Raw genomic sequence first — 17,579 nt, forward strand, 5'->3', positions numbered from 1 at the left:
TGCCACCATCAGGGGGCTGGAATAGCGCAGGGACCTTCCTGTCCAGCCCCCCCCCAGCCTCCCCGCAACTCCTCCTGCCCCGGCGGGTCTGCTCCGGAGCCGGACTCCTCCTGCTGCGCTGGGCGCGTCCCGGTCCGCAGCCCCCTGGATCGCCCCGGCCGGGCGGTGAGCGGGGGCGCCGGGGGGGACGCAGCCAGAGGCGGCCGCGGGGAGGGAAAGGGCAGCGGCGGCCAATCGCTGCTCGGAGGAAGCGGCCGCAGGGACAAGGGGATGGGAGCCAAAGTGGGGCTGGGAACGGAGAGATTCCCCCCCCCCGCCGCCCCCCAGCAGCACGTGGGGGGCGGGGGTGGTCTGTGCAGCTGAGCCCCCAGGGTCCCCCCCCGCCCCCCAACCCAGGGCTGCCTGTGTGCGTGGGGGGGGGGGAGTTTTGAAGGGTTTCGTGATCATTTATCAAAGCAGAGCCGTCCCCTCTTTCCCCGCTTGCAGGCAGGATTCCCTGGCCCTGACTCCGGGATGCAGCGAGGGGAAGAGCCGTGTGCCCCGGCTCTCCAGGGCGCCGAGGAAAGGGCGATCCCCCGAGGGGCCTGCGCAGGTGAGGAAGACCCTCCACGAGTTAACAGCAGGCCCTGCTACAGCTGGGGAGGGTGCAGGCCAGAAGGGGCGGAGCTGGAGTCGCACCCCGACGCTGGAGGGCTAGTATCAATGATCCGCAAAGGCGGGGGAAGGGCCGGGAGGTGGCAAAAGTGGCATCCAATTATTTAGGGTGCTGTGGCGATTTGTAATCTGCCCTCTAGTGTATCCCAGGCCGGCGGTGCCACCCACCACCTGCACATGAAGCCCAGCAAGGGACTTTAACCAAAGTATCACAGCCCACCGGAGGCTCAGCCATGAGATGCCACAGGCAGGGAATAGAATCATGGAATATCGTGGTTGGAATATCATCTAGTCCAACCCCCTGCTCAAAGCAGGGCCAATCCCCAATTTTTGCTCCAGATCCCTATATGTCCCCCTCCAAGGATTGAGTCACAACACTGGGTTTAGCAGGCCAATGCTCAAACCACTGAGCTGTCCCTCCCTGCAAGGGACCGAGGCGCACCAGTGCCTGAGGCCCCCCCCCCACAGTGGAAGGGAAACGATTAAGTGAGAGATCCCCAGATGATCCTAGCAAGTGATCCACACCCACACGCTGCGAAACTAAGAGGAAGATGTAAAAAACCCAAGGTCTCTGCCAGTCTAACCTGGGGAAGAAATTTGTTCCTCACCCCATATATGGCGATTAGTTAGACCATGGTACCTGGGGGTACGCAGAGGTCTTCTGGGGGGTACATCAACTCACCCAGATATTTGCCTAGTTTTGTAATAGGCTACATAAAAAGCACTAGCGAAGTCAGTACAAACTAAAATGTCATACAGACAATGGCTCTATATTCTATACGCTGAAAAGTAAGTACAATATTTCTATTCCAGTTGATTTATTTCATAATTATATGGTAAAAATGAGAGCCATTTTTCAGTGCTACTGTGGCTGAGACACTTTTATATTTTTATGTCTGATTTTGTAAGCAAGTCGTTTTGAAGGGAGGTGAAACTTGTGGGTACGCAAGACAAATCAGACTCCTGAAAGGGGTCCAGTCGTCTGGGAAGGTTGAGAACCACTGAGTTAGACCCTGAGCATGTGAGCTCGACCCCGCAAGCCGAGCACCAGAGAGTGCTCGGTGCCATCTCAGAGCCCTGTCCCACAGCTTGTGTCCCATCTCCAGCGTTGGCCATCACCAGGGTTTCAGAGGAAGAAGACCAAAAAAAAATCCAGCCTCCCAAAACACGCTTCGGGGGGAAAAGATCCCTCCCTGCCTCTTGCTGCAGGACAACTGAAACCCTGAAGTAATAGTTTTTAGGAACATCAGACATAAACCAGAAATGAGCCCCGCCCTCCCACATCACCTTTGCACTCAAATTTGTCCAGTTCTCTTAAAATTAATAGTTATTCCTCCCCCACACACACACACACACACTCCCCATTGAGAGGCTGTTCCAGAACCTCACCTCTCTGGTGGTTCGAAACCTTCTAATTTCCAGCCTGAATTTGTTCTGCCCTGTCTCGCTCAGTACCCAACACTCACAGATCCCAAGGCCAGAAGCGTGTGATTTATCTCGTCTCGCCAGCTGTTGAACTTCCCCAGAATAATTGCTTTAGAACTAGAGCAAATCTTTTCAGAACGAATCCTATCTTGATTTAAAACTTGCCAAAGATGCAGAATCCATCTTGACCCTTGCCAAGTTGTTTTGATGGTTAATTCCCCTCAGGATTAAACATTTACACCATATTTCCAGTCTGAATTTGTCTAGCCTTAACTTCCGGCCTTTGTATTTTGTTAGTCCTTCATCTTCTAGATCGAAGAGCCCATTATCAAATTCCCCTCCCCAAGCTTTCCTCTGAGGGCTCAGCTGGATTGTTGGAGCAAAGCCACTTCCCCTCTGGGGAAGGGTTTGGGGAAATTCACCTCCTACCCATCAGATTTGCCACTCATTCTCTCCCTAGCACAGTCAACGAGCCCTGGCTGGATTCTCCCTCTCTCCCAGCAGGTGCCAGGATGGAGGTGAAGAGTCCCAAGAAGGAAGGGCCTACGGGAGCAGAGCCACACTGGATGTCCCAGAGCATTAAGCAAGAAGAGGCCAGCGGGGCTGGATGGCCGGAGGAGATCAACGCGATGTCTCCAGAGGAGATCGGCATCAGGATGATGATGGAGCACAACCGAGCCCAGCTGGGGGAGAGCCCTTACAGCTGCTCGGACTGCGAGAAAAGCTTCAGCCAGAGCTCCCACCTGGTCCAGCACCAGCGCATCCACACAGGCCAGAAACCCTACAAGTGCACCGAGTGCGGGAAGAGCTTTGTTCTCAGCTCCAACCTCCTGGAACACCAGCGCATCCACACCGGGGAGCGCCCCTACAAGTGCGACCAGTGTGAGAAGACCTTCAGCCAGAGTTCCCACCTCTTCCAGCACCAGCGCATCCACACGGGCGAGCGGCCCTACCAGTGCACCGAGTGTGGGAAGAGCTTCAACCGCAACTACACCCTGGTGAAGCATTACCACACCCACATCGGGGAGCAGCCCTTCATCTGCAGCGAGTGCGGGAAGAGCTTCAGCCTGGGATCCTTCGCCCAGCATGTCCGCACGCACACGGGTGAAAAGCCCTACACCTGTGCCGAGTGCGGCAAGAGTTTCAGCAGCAGTTCCAACTTGAGCCAGCATCGGCGCATCCACACTGGAGAGAAACCCTACAGCTGTGGCCACTGCGGGAAAAGCTTCAGCCAGAGCTCCAACCTCATCAAGCACCGGCGCATCCACACCGGAGAGAGACCCTACAGCTGCTCCGAGTGCGGCAAGACCTTCAACCAGAGCTCGTCGCTCATGCAGCACCGGCGGATCCACCGGGGCGAGCGGCCCTACGAGTGCACCGAGTGCGGGAAGCGCTTCAGCGTCAGCTCCCATCTGGTGGAGCACCGGCGGATCCACCGGGGCGAAAAGCCTTACAAGTGCGTTGACTGCGGGAAGAGCTTTGGCTGCAACTCATCCCTGATGAAACACCAGCGCATCCACACCGGGGAGCGGCCCTACAAGTGCCCCGAGTGCGGGAAGTGCTTCATCGACAGCTCCAAGCTCAACAACCACCGGCGCACCCACACCGGAGAGCGGCCCTACAAATGCACCGACTGCGGGAAGGGCTTTGGAGACAGCTCCGCCCTCATGAAGCACCAGAGGACTCACACCAAGTAGATACCCAGCAGATGGAGAGGGGGGCACTGGTGTCTCTCTAGAGGGTGAAATTGACATGCCGTGGGGAACGAGGGCCTCTATAAAGCGAGACATCGATGTGCCTTCTAGGGGGACAAGGGCACCTTTATAGAGAGTAAATTGGTGTCCTCTCTTCCAGCCCCCCTATTGCTCAGCAAGACATACCAATCCATCTCGGAAACCGTGGCTCGTACCCCCAGTGTATGCCAGTGCCCTTTTGCCTGCAACAAGCTGCAGGTCTGATCTGAAGGCCTTTCCCCCACTTACAAGGTGGATCAAGGTGCGGGTGGCCTCTGCGAGGATCCCAAAGTGGCAGGAAATGCTAAGGCAAATCATCCAGCTGTGATGTGAGCCACAGGGATTTGTACAGAGGAAATAAGCAAACATAGTGAGGTTTAGTGATTAGGCCTGGGAGTCAGGACTTCTGGGTTCTGTCCTCAGGGAGGGGAGTAGGGTCTAGTGGGTGATCGCAGAGGAGGCTGGAAGCCAGGACTCATGGATTAGATTCCCAGCTATGTGTGGGTTATAGAAGGTGAAATCGGAGTTTGTTTGCAGTTATGCTTAGGTGTATAGTTTAGAGTAGGGGCCTGGGTTCTACACCCGGCTTTGGGACTTTACCTTTCTGTGCCTCAGTTTCTTCTTCATCTGTCAAATGAGAATAATGGTACCCAGCTGTTTTCTAAAGTGTTTTGAGAGTCATAGATGAAAAGTGCTTATTATTCTGTATTTGATGAGTAATTGTATAAGCTAGAAGTGACTCTCATTTCACCCTGCTTTGTTCATGCTCTGAGTTGGCTGCAGAGCATAGATCTCTAAGTCTTTTCTTAGTCTGGTTTGCAGTAATTAAGATCCACAATTGAGCTCTCATTTCTCTCAACCAACCAGGAGAAGAAATGTAAAGGGATCCTGGAAAGGGAAATAAATCTGGGGATTGTGCCCTTCAATTTTGCTACTTTATGATGCACAAAACAAAGCTTGAATCAACCTGCTGGGGACTTTTACGTTAGACATTTGGGAGTTAAATAACTTGGAAGTCTGTTGGGAAGACTGGAGAATTGGGTCTGATCAGTTAAACCTGATTGAACGTGGAGAGTGGATTTAAAACAAGTTAAGGCTAGGAGTTTTCAACAGTAATCTCAGAGGACGTCCATTGTAGGAGATATCTTAGAGACCTAGTTTTCGGGTGGAAGTGCTCAACATTGTCTGAAAATTGGGCACCCTTAACCATTAAAGGTTGGGTACTGCCCATCACCATTGAAAGTTTTGGTCCAAATCTTTAAAAATCAAGATTTTCTCTCCCAATGTGTTCCTTGGGTAACTGAGTTCAATAAGTGACAACAGAATGAGCCTGTCAGATTCTTTGCCTGTGTTAATATTGATCTAGGTCAAATGTCTGTTTCACGGGGTGCTCTACTCGCCACTGAAGCACCTCCTTGGGGTTAGCTCTGCCAGTCTGATGCTCCTTCCTGCAGGTGCTCACTCCGTCTCTCTCTTGGGACTCAATGGCTTCCTCTTCATGGCTTGGCCCTCAGGCCAGGTCATGTGGTTTTCCCCTTCCGGGGGGGGTTTGTGTACCCAAGTCTCTCTGTACCAGTCATCCCAGGCAGTCTTCCAGTTCACTGCCCATCAATGGGGCCATTTCCCCAGTGGGTGGTAGAGGAACCCAGGCCTGGCCTCTTCTCTGTGTTCCAGCTCAGGGACCCTACCCTGTGCTGTCCCACACCTCACTGCTGTTTCCCTGGTCTGCTTCCTACATTGTCTCTGTCCAGCTTCCTCTCTACCCTCCTTTGGCTTGCCTTTCCCTCTGGGCCAAGCTCCCTGCTCTCCCAAGCCCCACAGAGTGACTACAGACCTCCTCCCTGCAGCCCCTTTCTGCCCTCAGCTACCTGGCTTTCTACAAGCCCTTCCTATTCCTGTCCAGGAGAGCTTCATCCTTTAATTAGTCCTCTCTGCTCCCTGGTTCCCTGTCCAGGTGCACCTTGGTGGCTAATTGGTCCAACTAGCCACCTTAAGCCCTTCAGACGTGGTGTGGGGTGAACACCCCATCAGACATGGGTTTACCAGGTCTGTGCTACATGCTGGCCTTTAAACAGTCTCCCTGTCAGTGTGGCAGACCACAGGGGGCCACACTGATCCACCAGGATAAGCCATGCGGCCTCTCTGACTCCAGGGTTGGGCCTTCAGGCCTTTGCCACCGGGAGCTCCTACAGCAAGTCCGACTGAGATCAGACTTCTGCGGAGACATTCTCGTTTCAGGGAGCAATGCAGCCCATTGTGTATTAGCAGTGATGCTGAGCTCTTTCCTCCCTGCAGAGTGTCAGAGGAAGTTGCCTGCTCTCTACAGGCCCAGCAGCTAAGCATTCTTGTTCAGTCATTGGCGGTCCCATTATGTCTTCCGGATCTTTCATTCAGATGTGTTGATTCTTTTCTGCTCCTAAAGTCACCTTAGTACCATCTCAGACAGTCTACCTGCCATTCTGCCAGCCCTCATTCCCTGTTCTACTCAGTGTGTAGTCACACAAAGTGCACAGGGAAACTGAGACGCGCATCTGGATCATAAAAATATTACCAACTTTCCCATGTACATCACAGCATAACAGGCACTCTGGAGAAAAATCTTCTTTGTTAAAAGTTCCCCAACCCTCTGCTTCGGGAGTTCTGTTAAACTCTTGAGCCTCCTCACCTGATGCTTCACAGGGAAATAAAATAAGAACATACATTCCTGGTGTTGCTAAGGTTTAAAGAATAAACCCCAGAGCTTGCCCCATCCCTGTTGTATTTCTCCAGGCAAAGCGGTCAATGGGGATCAGTGGGAGCTTTGATGGCATTATGTCTGCAAGGCAGAATTCTTTATAAAAACCCAACAGCCATGTGGAACTATTTATACTTAAGAAAAGGTGATTCTTCTGTTCTTGGAGCTGAATAGGTTAGAGGAGGGCTTTAAGTCAGGACTTCTGGGTTTTCTTCCCAGTTCTGGCAGGGGAATGGTGGGTTAGAGTGGGCGAGGGGGCCTGGGAGCCAGGACACCAGGGTTCTATCCCTGGCACTCAGGGGGAAGTGGGCTCTAGAGGTTGGAACAGAGGAGGGAATGGAAATCTAGACTTTTGGGAGAGAAGAGACCAAGGCTTTTTAGAACAACAAACTAGCATCAAGATGTGGCATGGAAAAGCTGTGATTGAAGAAAGGAGTGAGAGAGGGGGAAGGAGAGAAAGAAAATGGCTAAGATTTTTTCCAAACTGGCTAGTTATTTTGGGGTGTTCAGTCTGAGCCTGATTATCAGAGGATGAGCACTCTGCGCTTTCTGGGGAATCACTTTCCTTGTAAGTGGGTCTCCCCCAATTTGACTCCCATAAAAACTCAGACACTCCTAATCACTCGCTGCTTTTGACAGTGGTGGCCACTGAATCTTCAAAGTAGCTGGCTAGAATTCCTGCTGTCTCCTTAGCCAGGTCTTCCACCCACCCCTCACCCTCTCCTTAAGTCACTTATTTGCTTCTTTGATTCACGTGGGAAACCTTTTCTAAAACAAAAGGAAACCCAGATTGCTTTAGAGAAGTGACTGCTGTTTAAATGCCCTTTTTAAGTAATATTTTTTAGCCTTTTTTTTTTTTTTTTTTGAGGGGAGGACGTGTCTATTTTAATTTCAAGGATTTTTATAAACACAGAGAGGGGAAGTAAAGGGATTGGCAAGATTTCATCTTAGCAGGAAAAAGAAAGATCTTTTCCCCACAACCTCACAGGACGTTATAACCCAGAGGTCTTTCTCCCACAGCTTCATGAGTTGTCATAACCCAAAAATCTCTCTCCTGCAGCTTTGTGAGTTGTCATAGTTCAGAGCTGTCTCTCCAACCATTTCAATCAACGTTATGAGGAGCTGAGAGAGACTTAATGCAGGAAATCTGCTTGTGGCAGGATCGGGGCCTTCTCACGATGTAGCTTTTAAGGGAGGGGTGTTTGAATTAATCTAATATTTTTCTGTAGGGCTGATTTTTTTAATTCTGTATCCATTTTTTTTTTTAGTAATGCTATTTTTCTATCGGTGTCGGGAGCTTCCTGTAGTTAGATTTAAGAGGTGACAATAAATATTTGGAGCTAAAAGATGGTATGTGTTTTTTTCTTTGTGGTGTGTGGTGTCCAGAAAAATCACAGCTGTAGGGAGGTGAGAGGTCTGGGTGTAGGGATTCTGTGCGGGTGAACTGAGCTCCGTAGGGGGTCACAGGAAGTGGAGTGTGGGAGATCAGAGGCCTGTATGAAGGATTTGAATCCCAGTGCCTGGATTGCTGCAGGGTAAGATGGGGATTTGAAGGAGCATTCCATATCTCTCAGTCACATTGGGTGGTGCTTTGGTTCCTGGAAAAGATTAAAGGGAAACAAAGAAAATGATGGGGAGTCTTTAATATAGCTCAGTTTCTGTAATCCCTGATGGCATCAGCATTAGGGACAGATTCTATTCTTCATGACTCTCGGGTAAATCCGGAGCAACCCCCCTGACATCTCTGGAGTCAGGGCTGCATTCTGATTGTTCTTATTAGCAAATAGGCTTGAGCGTGCTGGTTGTTGTTTGTTCCTTTAAGATTCAGATTCTGGATAACACACAAAGGTTTTGAACTATATTTTTAATCCAGGCTGCTATTGAGTTACTCTCAATCCTTAACAGTGGGTTTCTCACATATAAACACAGTAATTCAAAGGACCCGATTCTGTTCTCATACTAGAATAAATGCAGAGTGACCCCAGTAAACCCAAAAGGATTATTGTGGATATAAACCACTGTGGCTGAGAGCAGAATCCAACCCTGACTCCATTCACATAAGTGAGGTCATTCTAGATTTACGCCATGGTCACTAAGAGCAGAATCCAGCCCAGTGATTTTAAACTTATGTTTACATAGTATTTAGATCAGGGAAGAGCTCAGTGGTTTGAGCATTGGCCTGCTAAACCCAAAATTGTGAGTTCAATCCTTGAGGGGGCCACTTAGGGATCTGGAGCAAAAATTGGGGATTGGTCCTGCTTTGAGCAGGGGGTTGGACTAGATGACCTCCTGAGGTCCCTTCCAACCTTGATATTCTATGACTGAAGGAGCATCTGCTGCCGAAACCAGTTGAGGGGAGAAACTTTTTCCCCATTGTTACATTTCTCAGGGTACAATCTGGACTGATAAACAGCGGTGTTCCCTCAATTCTCCAGCCTGGGGTGCCTTTTACACTGCTTCACTGAGCTACCGCTCCTGGTCTGCTCAGACACAGCCTCCAGCATGTAAGTTACTCCTAGTTATATTGTCTGAATGCAATAGCCAGCCACTCTTTAATTACACTGCAGAACACCACCAGCAAATTCGTAGTCCCAGACTTGCCCCCAGTGATGTACGTCTTGTACTGCCCAGCCCTCTCCTGGACAACACAAGCTCGTATAAAGTCCATCATTTTATTAATAGGAAATGATAGGTACAAATCCTATTATCCCCAAACGGAGTTTCCCAAACACTTCAATCCAAACACAGTGGTTTAGATAACACAAGTTTTTTTAACTACAGAAGATAACTTTTAAGTGAATATGAAAGAGTCAGAATTGGTTACAAGAAAATAAGAGTAAAATGCAACTAATACCTATCTTAACCAGCTATGTGAATTCAAAGCAAAGTCTCTCTCAGCACGTTTTAGCCGTCTTCCTGGCTGAATGGCTTTCAGTCAGGATCCCTCCCCCAGTGCAAAGCTGTTTCTTTTGTTCTACAGGTAGGGCCCTACTGACTTCCCGGTCCATTTTGGTCAATTTCACAGTCATAGGATTTTAAAAATCAAAAATATCATGATTTCGGCTATTTAAATCTGCAATTTCACGGTGGTGTCAATGTAGGGGTCCTGACCCAGAAAGGAGTTGTGGGGAGGGGTCACAAGGTTATTGTAGGGGGGGTTGCGGTCCTGCTGCCCTTACTTCTGTGCAGCTGCTGGTGGCGGCCCTGCCTTCAGAGCTGGGCACCTGGACAGCAGCGGCTGCTGGTCAGGATCCCAGGTCTGAAGGCAGAGCGGCTGCCAGCAGCAGTGCAGAAGTCAGGATGGCCTGGTCTGGTATTGCCCCCCTTCCGTCTGCACTTCTTCCTGCAGAGCTGGGCCCTCAGTCAGCAGCCGCCGCTCTCCGACCGCCCAGCTCTGAAGGCAACAGCGCAGAAGTGGGGCTGGCATGGTATGGTTTTGCCACCCTTAGTTCTGTGCTGCTGCTGGCGGGGCGCTGTCTTCAGAGCGGGACGCCTGGCCAACAGCTGCCGCTCTCCTGCCGCCCAGCAGTAAGGGTGGCAATACCGTGACAGCCCTAAAATAACCTTGCTCCCCGCCCCGGACCACCTTTTGGGTCAGGACCCCCAATTTGAGAAACACTGGTTTCCCCCATGAAATCTGTATACTATAGGGTAAAAGCAGACCCCCAAAAAAACAGATTTCACTGGAGGAGACCAGATTTCACAGTCTGACATGTTTTTCATGGCCATGAGTTTGATAGGGCCCTATCTACAGGTGTTGTAGATGCCCTGGGTAGAGAGAAAGGGAGGAATAATTTGGGGCATTTGCTTTCCCTTCTTATAGCTCTTTCTCTTCTTTGATAATCATCTCCAGCTGAGGTTCAGGAGACAGAAAGTCTGTGTGGATGGGAACGCCCAGCTGTTTCTTTGTCAGGATGTAGATTTTCGCCCACAACCTCTTTCCTGCCAAAGAATGGCCACTTAACCAGGTGATGGTCCATTTGATTTTGTTGATAGCTGGCTGAAGCATCTGCTAGCTTTTTGTCTCTGGCAAACTGGTTTGTGACTGCTCTCCAGACTTGGAACATGGCTTAATAATATCATAGAGTGGACTCTTAGAAGTTTACATACAATGTTGCCACAGACATTTTACCGGGACAATAATGATGAGCAAATTATGAGTTTTCAAATGAGTTTCATAAGGCATACATTGTACAAGTTTTATCATAGTTTTATAAAAGTGACCATAGCGGTTCAGGCAGTCACACTCATTTTGGCCTAAATTCTCCCTGTAGATAAATATGGGGAGCCAGCATGACGCAATGGCTAAAGCTCAGAACTCCTGGGTTCTGATCTCACCTCTGTGAGGTGAGTGGAGTCTAGTGGACAGAGCAGTCTTAAAGTCAGAACTCCCTGGTGCTAGCCTGCCCTCTGGGAGTAAAGTCTAGTTAGTTACAATGGGGCAGGGCTAGGAGTTGGGACTCCTGGCTTTTCTCTTGCCTCTGGGAGAGGAGTGGGGTAGAGCAGAGGCGTGGGAGTCAGTACTCCTGAGTTCTATCGCCAGATCTCCTCAGACAAGTAACTTAATTCTTCTGGGCTTCATTTAGGAAACAGGGATGGAAGGAACTTAAGAAAAATAATTTTCTGCTGACTGGAGATTTTAGTGTTGATATAACAGAAAATTTCAACCCCAGCTTCTCATATAAGGCTGGTGCTGCCTTATATGAGGCTGAAATAGTGTAGGGAACTTCCTGTCCCAGCTCCCAACACCTGGGTCACAGTCCAACTTCCCCCAGCCCCCATGTGCTCCCAGGGATGAGTTCCCACCTATAGCCCCAGGGAAATCGCCCTGGTTCAGCGGAGAGTGGGAGCGCCAAGCGCAGAGGAGAAGTAGTGAGAGGTGGCTCAGAGGAGCAGAGCCGTAACTAGGCATTTTAGCGCTCGGGGCAAGCAAGCAAGCATATTTGCACCTGTACCATTTTTTTCGTCATTTTTCCTCCCCATCCTTCCGCCCCCACAGCTTGGCACCCTGGACGGTTGCCCTGTTCGCCCCACCCTGGTTACAGCTCTGCAACTCACCTCCTGAGTATTCTTGGGCTGATCATGTGGTTTTGTGCCTCAGTTTCCCCTTATTAAAAAGGGGATAATGATTCTTACAGCGGAGTGGTGGGGAGGTAGAATTCACGGGCGAAATTAAAGGCATTAGAAGAATGCAAACTAGAGTAGTTCATCCCTCCAGAATGTGTACATGGAAAAAATGGGAAGCTTCCCCCATAAATCAGAGATCACAAGTTAGGAGCCCTTACAGAAAGAAATATTGCTGTGCTCTGCAATAATGGCCTCTAGGGCTAGAGTATACAATGGAGCCGCTACAGCATTTGGGACCCGTTCTGTAGTCTCTGTTTTATAAAGATTTCAAATATGCCTCTCTGGAACGTCATCCTCCCCACCACAAAAACCCATGCCCACGTGTGGCTTCCTCAGAGAGAGAATCCTGCTTGTTAACACATGTCCCAGGGAATGGGATGCACCACTGTAGCTAGGCCCCTCCTACTCTGTCACTAATCTGCCTGTCCCTCCCTAGCCCACAGGAGCTGTGCTAAACTGCTCTCTTCTGAGAGGCATTAGAATCATAGTATATCAGGGTTGGAAGGGACCTCAGGAGGTCATCTAGTCCAACCCCCTGCTCAAAGCAGGACCAATCCCCAATTTTTGCCCCACATCCCTAAATGGCCCCCTCAAGGATTGAACTCACAAGCCTGGGTTTAAGCAGGCCAATGCTCAAACCACTGAGCTATCCCTCCCTCCTTTCCGCACTTATCTCCAGCTGACATAAAAACCTCCTCCATCAGGCCAGATCTGAGCAGTGTTTTGCTGCCAGCAAAGAAAGTGCAAGTTTTCTGGTGAAAGCAATTTCCCTGTGTCCTGATTAGCAACAACAAACCCAGGCCCACAGCTGTGGGGGAGAACAGAGCTTAATTGACTCTGCGTTTTGAAGTGGGATCTGAATGACCAGGTTCAAATTAGCCAGCATCACCTTTTCATCCTGGGGCATTGAAAGGAAATGTGATTCTCTACAGCAGACTATGGCTAGTCCAGCTCCCACCACACACCCAGCCCTTTTAAAACACGTCTCAGATAAAGTAGACATCTTCTTTCACAGGCTCTATTATTCTCCTCATTGTATTGTCTGAAGTACGTAGTTTAAAGCCCCTCACACTTATCTAAGCCACCTGTGTTTTACCAGCAAATCAAGAGGAGGACGAGACCTGGGGGGAAAGGAAACAAAAAGGAACAGCTTTGAACTGTTTTGTTTTTCTAATGAAATTAGAAAGCCATGTCCCCCCAGTGTCGAAATGTCAAAGGAGCAAGACACGATTGTCCATCAGCAAAGGCACAGGGCTGCGGGATAGGAACCGTGAGTGGAAACAGTGACACCCAAAGAGTAGTAATAATTAATACCTGGCATTTCCCACAGCAGAATTCCCAGGTAATGGCGCAAAGCGTAGCATGAGCATTGATAGCAACTAAGGTCTACTGGGCTGGGCACAAGTCTGGGAATCAGACCTGCCTCCTTGGCCTAATCGCTGCAGCAAGTCACTCTGCCTGGTCAATTTCCCCAGCTGTAAAATGGTGATAATGATGCTACTTCCTTTTTGTAAAGTACTTTGGGTGGGACCACCTGCGCCGACTTTCTTCTTTGCTGGGGGGTGCTCAACGCCCCGCCCCACCCCTTCCCCAAGCCCCCACCCCACCTCTTCCTGTCCCTGCTCCTCCCCCTAACTCGAGCACACACCCCCCTCGCACCTCCTGCATGCCGCAAAACAGCTGATCTGTGGCAGGTGGGAGGTGCTGATTGGTGGGGCCTGCCAGCAGGCACAGGAGGAGAGAGAGGAACTGATGGGCTGCCAGTGAGTGCTAAGCACCTACCATTTTTTTCCCAAGGGTGCTCCAGCCCTGGACCATCCACAGAGTCGGCGCCTATGGGTGGAACGCACCAAGGGACTGAGGCGTTGCAATGCTGAGTGTCACAGCGCCTAGAAAAATCACAGGAACACACCATGATCCACAAAGCTCAGGTGGGTCCCTAAGCTCCCTGTGTGTGAGCAGAGAGAAGTGCCTAAGAAGGCCGTCCCCAAAAGCCAGCGCTGCTGCTCCCTCGGCAATGGGAGAGAGGCCAACAGGCATGTGTGAAAGCCCTGCCCCCTTTCTCAGAGATAGGCGCCTATATCCAAGCTGCACTGACGCCCCTATGTCAGTTTAGCGAGCCCCAAACAGGAACTCACCACCTGGAATCAGGCAGCTTCAGCACCTACTTCGTGGCTCCTACCCTTGAGAGCTAGACAATGCAATCTAACAGCTGTGTTGTCATAAGCCATCATGCTTTGGCTGGATGCTGCAGAACAATTTAACATAGCTCTTAATGTCCTCAGCGAGCGCTCTCTGGGAAACGGTGGAAGGCCTATTGCTTGGGACGTTTAAAACGGGCCTGGACCAAATCCTAATAAATGCACAAGTGGGCACAATCCTGCGTTCCTGCAAGAGTTTGGGAGGCTGCTCTATTCTGTTTCCTCAGCACAGCACTGAAGATGGGCCTTTGCTGCCATTAACCGAAAATAGGGGAAGAGCTACAATAAAATTAACTAAATGGGTTAAAAAAAAAAACGGGGTTTTAACATTAAGAGGCATAAATTAACGATTGGATACCTATTGAAAAGGATGAGGTAATTGTTTACAGTTGAATAGTTTGGTGATCGGGTAGGAGATAGCAGTTTCAGGTCAGCCTAGGTTGGCAGGCAGACAAATGTAGACTGGGGCCAAGTAAAAGTCACTCCAGCACTGCAGGGAGGGGTCAGGCAGGCAGGCTCAGTCCAAAACTAGGTGAGGGTCACCAGACCATAATAACAGGTTTCAGAGTAGCAGCCGTGTTAGTCTGTGTCCGCAAAAAGAAAAGGAGGACTTGTGGCCCTTTAGAGACTAACCAGTTTATTAGAGCATGAGCTTTCGTGAGCTGCATCCGATGAAGTGAGCTGTAGCTCACGAAAGCTTATGCTCTAATAAATTGGTTAGTCTCTAAGGTGCCACAAGTCCTCCTTTCTTTTTGCAGACCATAATACTAAACAGACCATAATACTAAACAGACCATAAGACTTGTTATGTAACAGCTTTGATTAACAGCCAGATTTAGCAGTTGTGATAGGACCAGTGGTGAGCTGGAGCCAGTTCGCACCGGTTCTCTGGAACCAGCTGTTAAATTTAGAAGCCCTTTTAGAACCGGTTGTTCTGCGAGGAACAACCAGTTCCAAAAGGGCTTCTAAATTTAACAACCGGCCAAAAGTGGCGCCTTAGGCACCGACTCCATGGGTGCTCCTGGGCTGGAGCACCCAAGGGAAAAGTTTGGTGGGTGCAGAGCACCCACCGGCATCTCCCTGCCCCGCCCCACGCCCGGCCCCAGCTCATCTCCGCTCCACCTCCGCCTCCTCCCCTGAACACGCTGCCCTGCTCTGCTTCTCCGCCTCCCACCCTGGCTTCCCGCGAATCAGCTGTTGGCGCGGGAAGCCAGGGCGGGTTGAGAAGCAGGCAGCGGCTTCGCACTCAAGCCCGAGGAGGCGGAGCCGAGGTGAGCTGGGGCGGGGGGGGTTGCGAGGAGGGCCGCCCGCGCTGCAGCAGGTAACCCGGGGGGCGCACAGGGGAACCTTTCCCCACCCCAGCTCGCCTCCGCCTCCCTGGGCCTGAGCGCAAAGCTGCCGCCTGCTTCTCAGCCCTCCCCGGCTTCCCGCATGAACAGCTGATTCGCGGGAAGCCGGGGTAAGGGACGGAGAAGCAGAGCGGGGCGGCGTGTTCAGGGATGGAGGTGGAGCGGAGGTAAGGTGAGCTGGGGCTGGGCACGGGGCGGGGAGCTGCCAGTGGGTGCTCTGCACCCACCAAATTCTCCCTGTGGGTGCTCCAGCCCCGGAGCACCCAGGGAGTCGGCGCCTAAGGCGTCACTTTTGATGTGATCAGAGGGGGGAGCAGTCGCTCCCCCTGCTCCCCCCCAGCTACGCTACCCCGCCCCTAGGAGCCAGAGGGACCTACCGGATGCTTCCTGGGAGCCGCCCCAAGTAAGCCGCACCGGGACTCCCCACCTCACCCCCCGGCAGGTCCCTCTGGCTCTTAGGGGTGGGGTGGGCACCCACTACGGTGGCCCACAAGACCCTCCTGCCCAGTTCTGGGGGCAGTCAGGGGACAGGGGAGGGGTGGATGGGGCGGGGGTTCCGGGGGGCGAGGATGGGCAACGACCCCTGTCATAAATATAAAGGGAAGGGTAAACCCCTTTGAAATCCCTCCTGGCCAGGAGAAAGCTCCTCTCACCTGTAAAGGGTTAAGAAGCTAAAGGTAACCTTGCTGGCACCTGACCAAAATGACCAATGAAGAGACAAGATACTTTCAAAAGCTGGGAGGAGGGAGAGAAACAGAGGGTCTGTGTGTCTGTCTTATGCTGGTTTCTGCCGGGGATAGACCAGGAATGGAGTCTTAGAACTTTTAGTAAGTAATCTAGCTAGGTATGTGTTAGATTATGATTTCTTTAAATGACTGAGAAAAGAATTGTGCTGAATAGAATAACTATTTCTGTCTGTGTATCTTTTTTGTAACTTAAGGTTTTGCCTAGAGGGGTTCTCTATGTTTTTGAATCTAATTACCCTGTAAGATATCTACCATCCTGATTTTACAGGGGGGATTTCTTCATTTCTATTTACTTCTATTTTTATTAAAAGTCTTCTTGTAAGAAAACTGAATGCTTTTTCATTGTTCTCAGATCCAAGGGTTTGGGTCTGTGGTCACCTATGCAAATTGGTGAGGCTTTTTATCCAACATTTCCCAGGAAAGGGGGGTGCAAGTGTTGGGAGGATTGTTCATTGTTCTTAAAATCCAAGGGTCTGGGTCTGTAGTCACCTAGGCAAATTGGTGAGGCTTTTTACCAAACCTTGTCCAGGAAGTGGGGTGCAAGGTTTTGGGAAGTATTTTGGGGGGAAAGACACGTCCAAACAGCTCTTCCGCAGTAACCAGTATTAGTTTGGTGGTGGTAGCGGCCAATCCAAGGACAAAGGGTGGAATATTTTGTACCTTGGGGAAGTTTTGACCTAAGCTGGTAAAGATAAGCTTAGGAGGTTTTTCATGCAGGTCCCCACATCTGTACCCTAGAGTTCAGAGTGGGGGAGGAACCTTGACAACCCCCTTGTGGGGTGAGGAGGGAACCGGTTGTTAAGATTTTGGCAGCTCATCACTGGATAGGCCTATAAGCATGGACCAATCAGAGAGGGTTTAAAGGTGCTCTTACCTTCATATTACAAGTGACAAACAGAGGCAAAGGGAGACTAAACCCAGGATTATTAAAGGTACTTAGGCAGCTAAATCCCATTTATTTCAATGGGAATTAGGAACTGAAATTCCTTTAAGAAAATCTAGCCCTAGGTGATTTGCTCAAGGTCACAAAGGAAGTCTACTGTGGAGGAGGAGTTTAAACTCAGACCCCCTCAAGTCTTAGGCGAGTGTGATAACTTCCGGACCATCCTTCCTTTCTCGTGTGTGTGTATAATCACGTGTTTCTATCTATCTGTCCCCATACATGACCATCTCTCTGTCTATCTATCTATAAAAACACCTCTCCATGTACACCTCCCTTTATTTAATTGTATAGTGATTTCACATGGTGGCTGTGGGAACTGAGATAAGAGCAGTGGCAAACAAAAACAGTTACAGTCCGAGTACCTCCTCTTTATATCATCTGCTGAATTAACCAATATAGTTCAAAAGGCAGTGGAACAAACAGGGGGAGGTGCCTATATTGCAGAAATCACATATCAATGCATAAAGGAGAAGCTATCACACTGTTACTGGATATTGGTTTTCAAAGGAAATGGCACCTTTCCTCATTATCTGGCTCAAGTTCCATTTCCTTCTTGTTTTCTCCTGTAAATTCCATGATGACAGAAAATTCTGCACATTGACTTAATGAGTGAGAACTAGCTCATATTTGCACTCCAGTACTGATCAGTAAAAACCAGTCCCCATGT

General features: G+C 50.2%; 1 protein-coding gene across 1 annotated transcript; it reads left to right on the top strand.

Annotated features, from left to right (window-relative positions):
* The first annotated feature begins 43 nt into the window (after window positions 1-43).
* LOC311522131 (uncharacterized protein) lies at window positions 44-7,411 on the top strand. The gene is made up of 3 exons (XM_084631116.1): window positions 44-165; window positions 487-592; window positions 2,584-7,411. Exons 2-3 carry the CDS (start codon window positions 514-516, stop codon window positions 3,774-3,776), a joined length of 1,272 nt encoding a protein of 423 aa, XP_084487242.1. The 5' UTR covers window positions 44-165; window positions 487-513; the 3' UTR covers window positions 3,777-7,411.
* The last annotated feature ends 10,168 nt before the right edge of the window (window positions 7,412-17,579 follow it).

Source organism: Lepidochelys olivacea (assembly GCF_965140295.1).
Source record: "Lepidochelys olivacea isolate rLepOli2 genome assembly, chromosome: 6".
Taxonomy (NCBI): domain Eukaryota; kingdom Metazoa; phylum Chordata; order Testudines; family Cheloniidae; genus Lepidochelys; species Lepidochelys olivacea.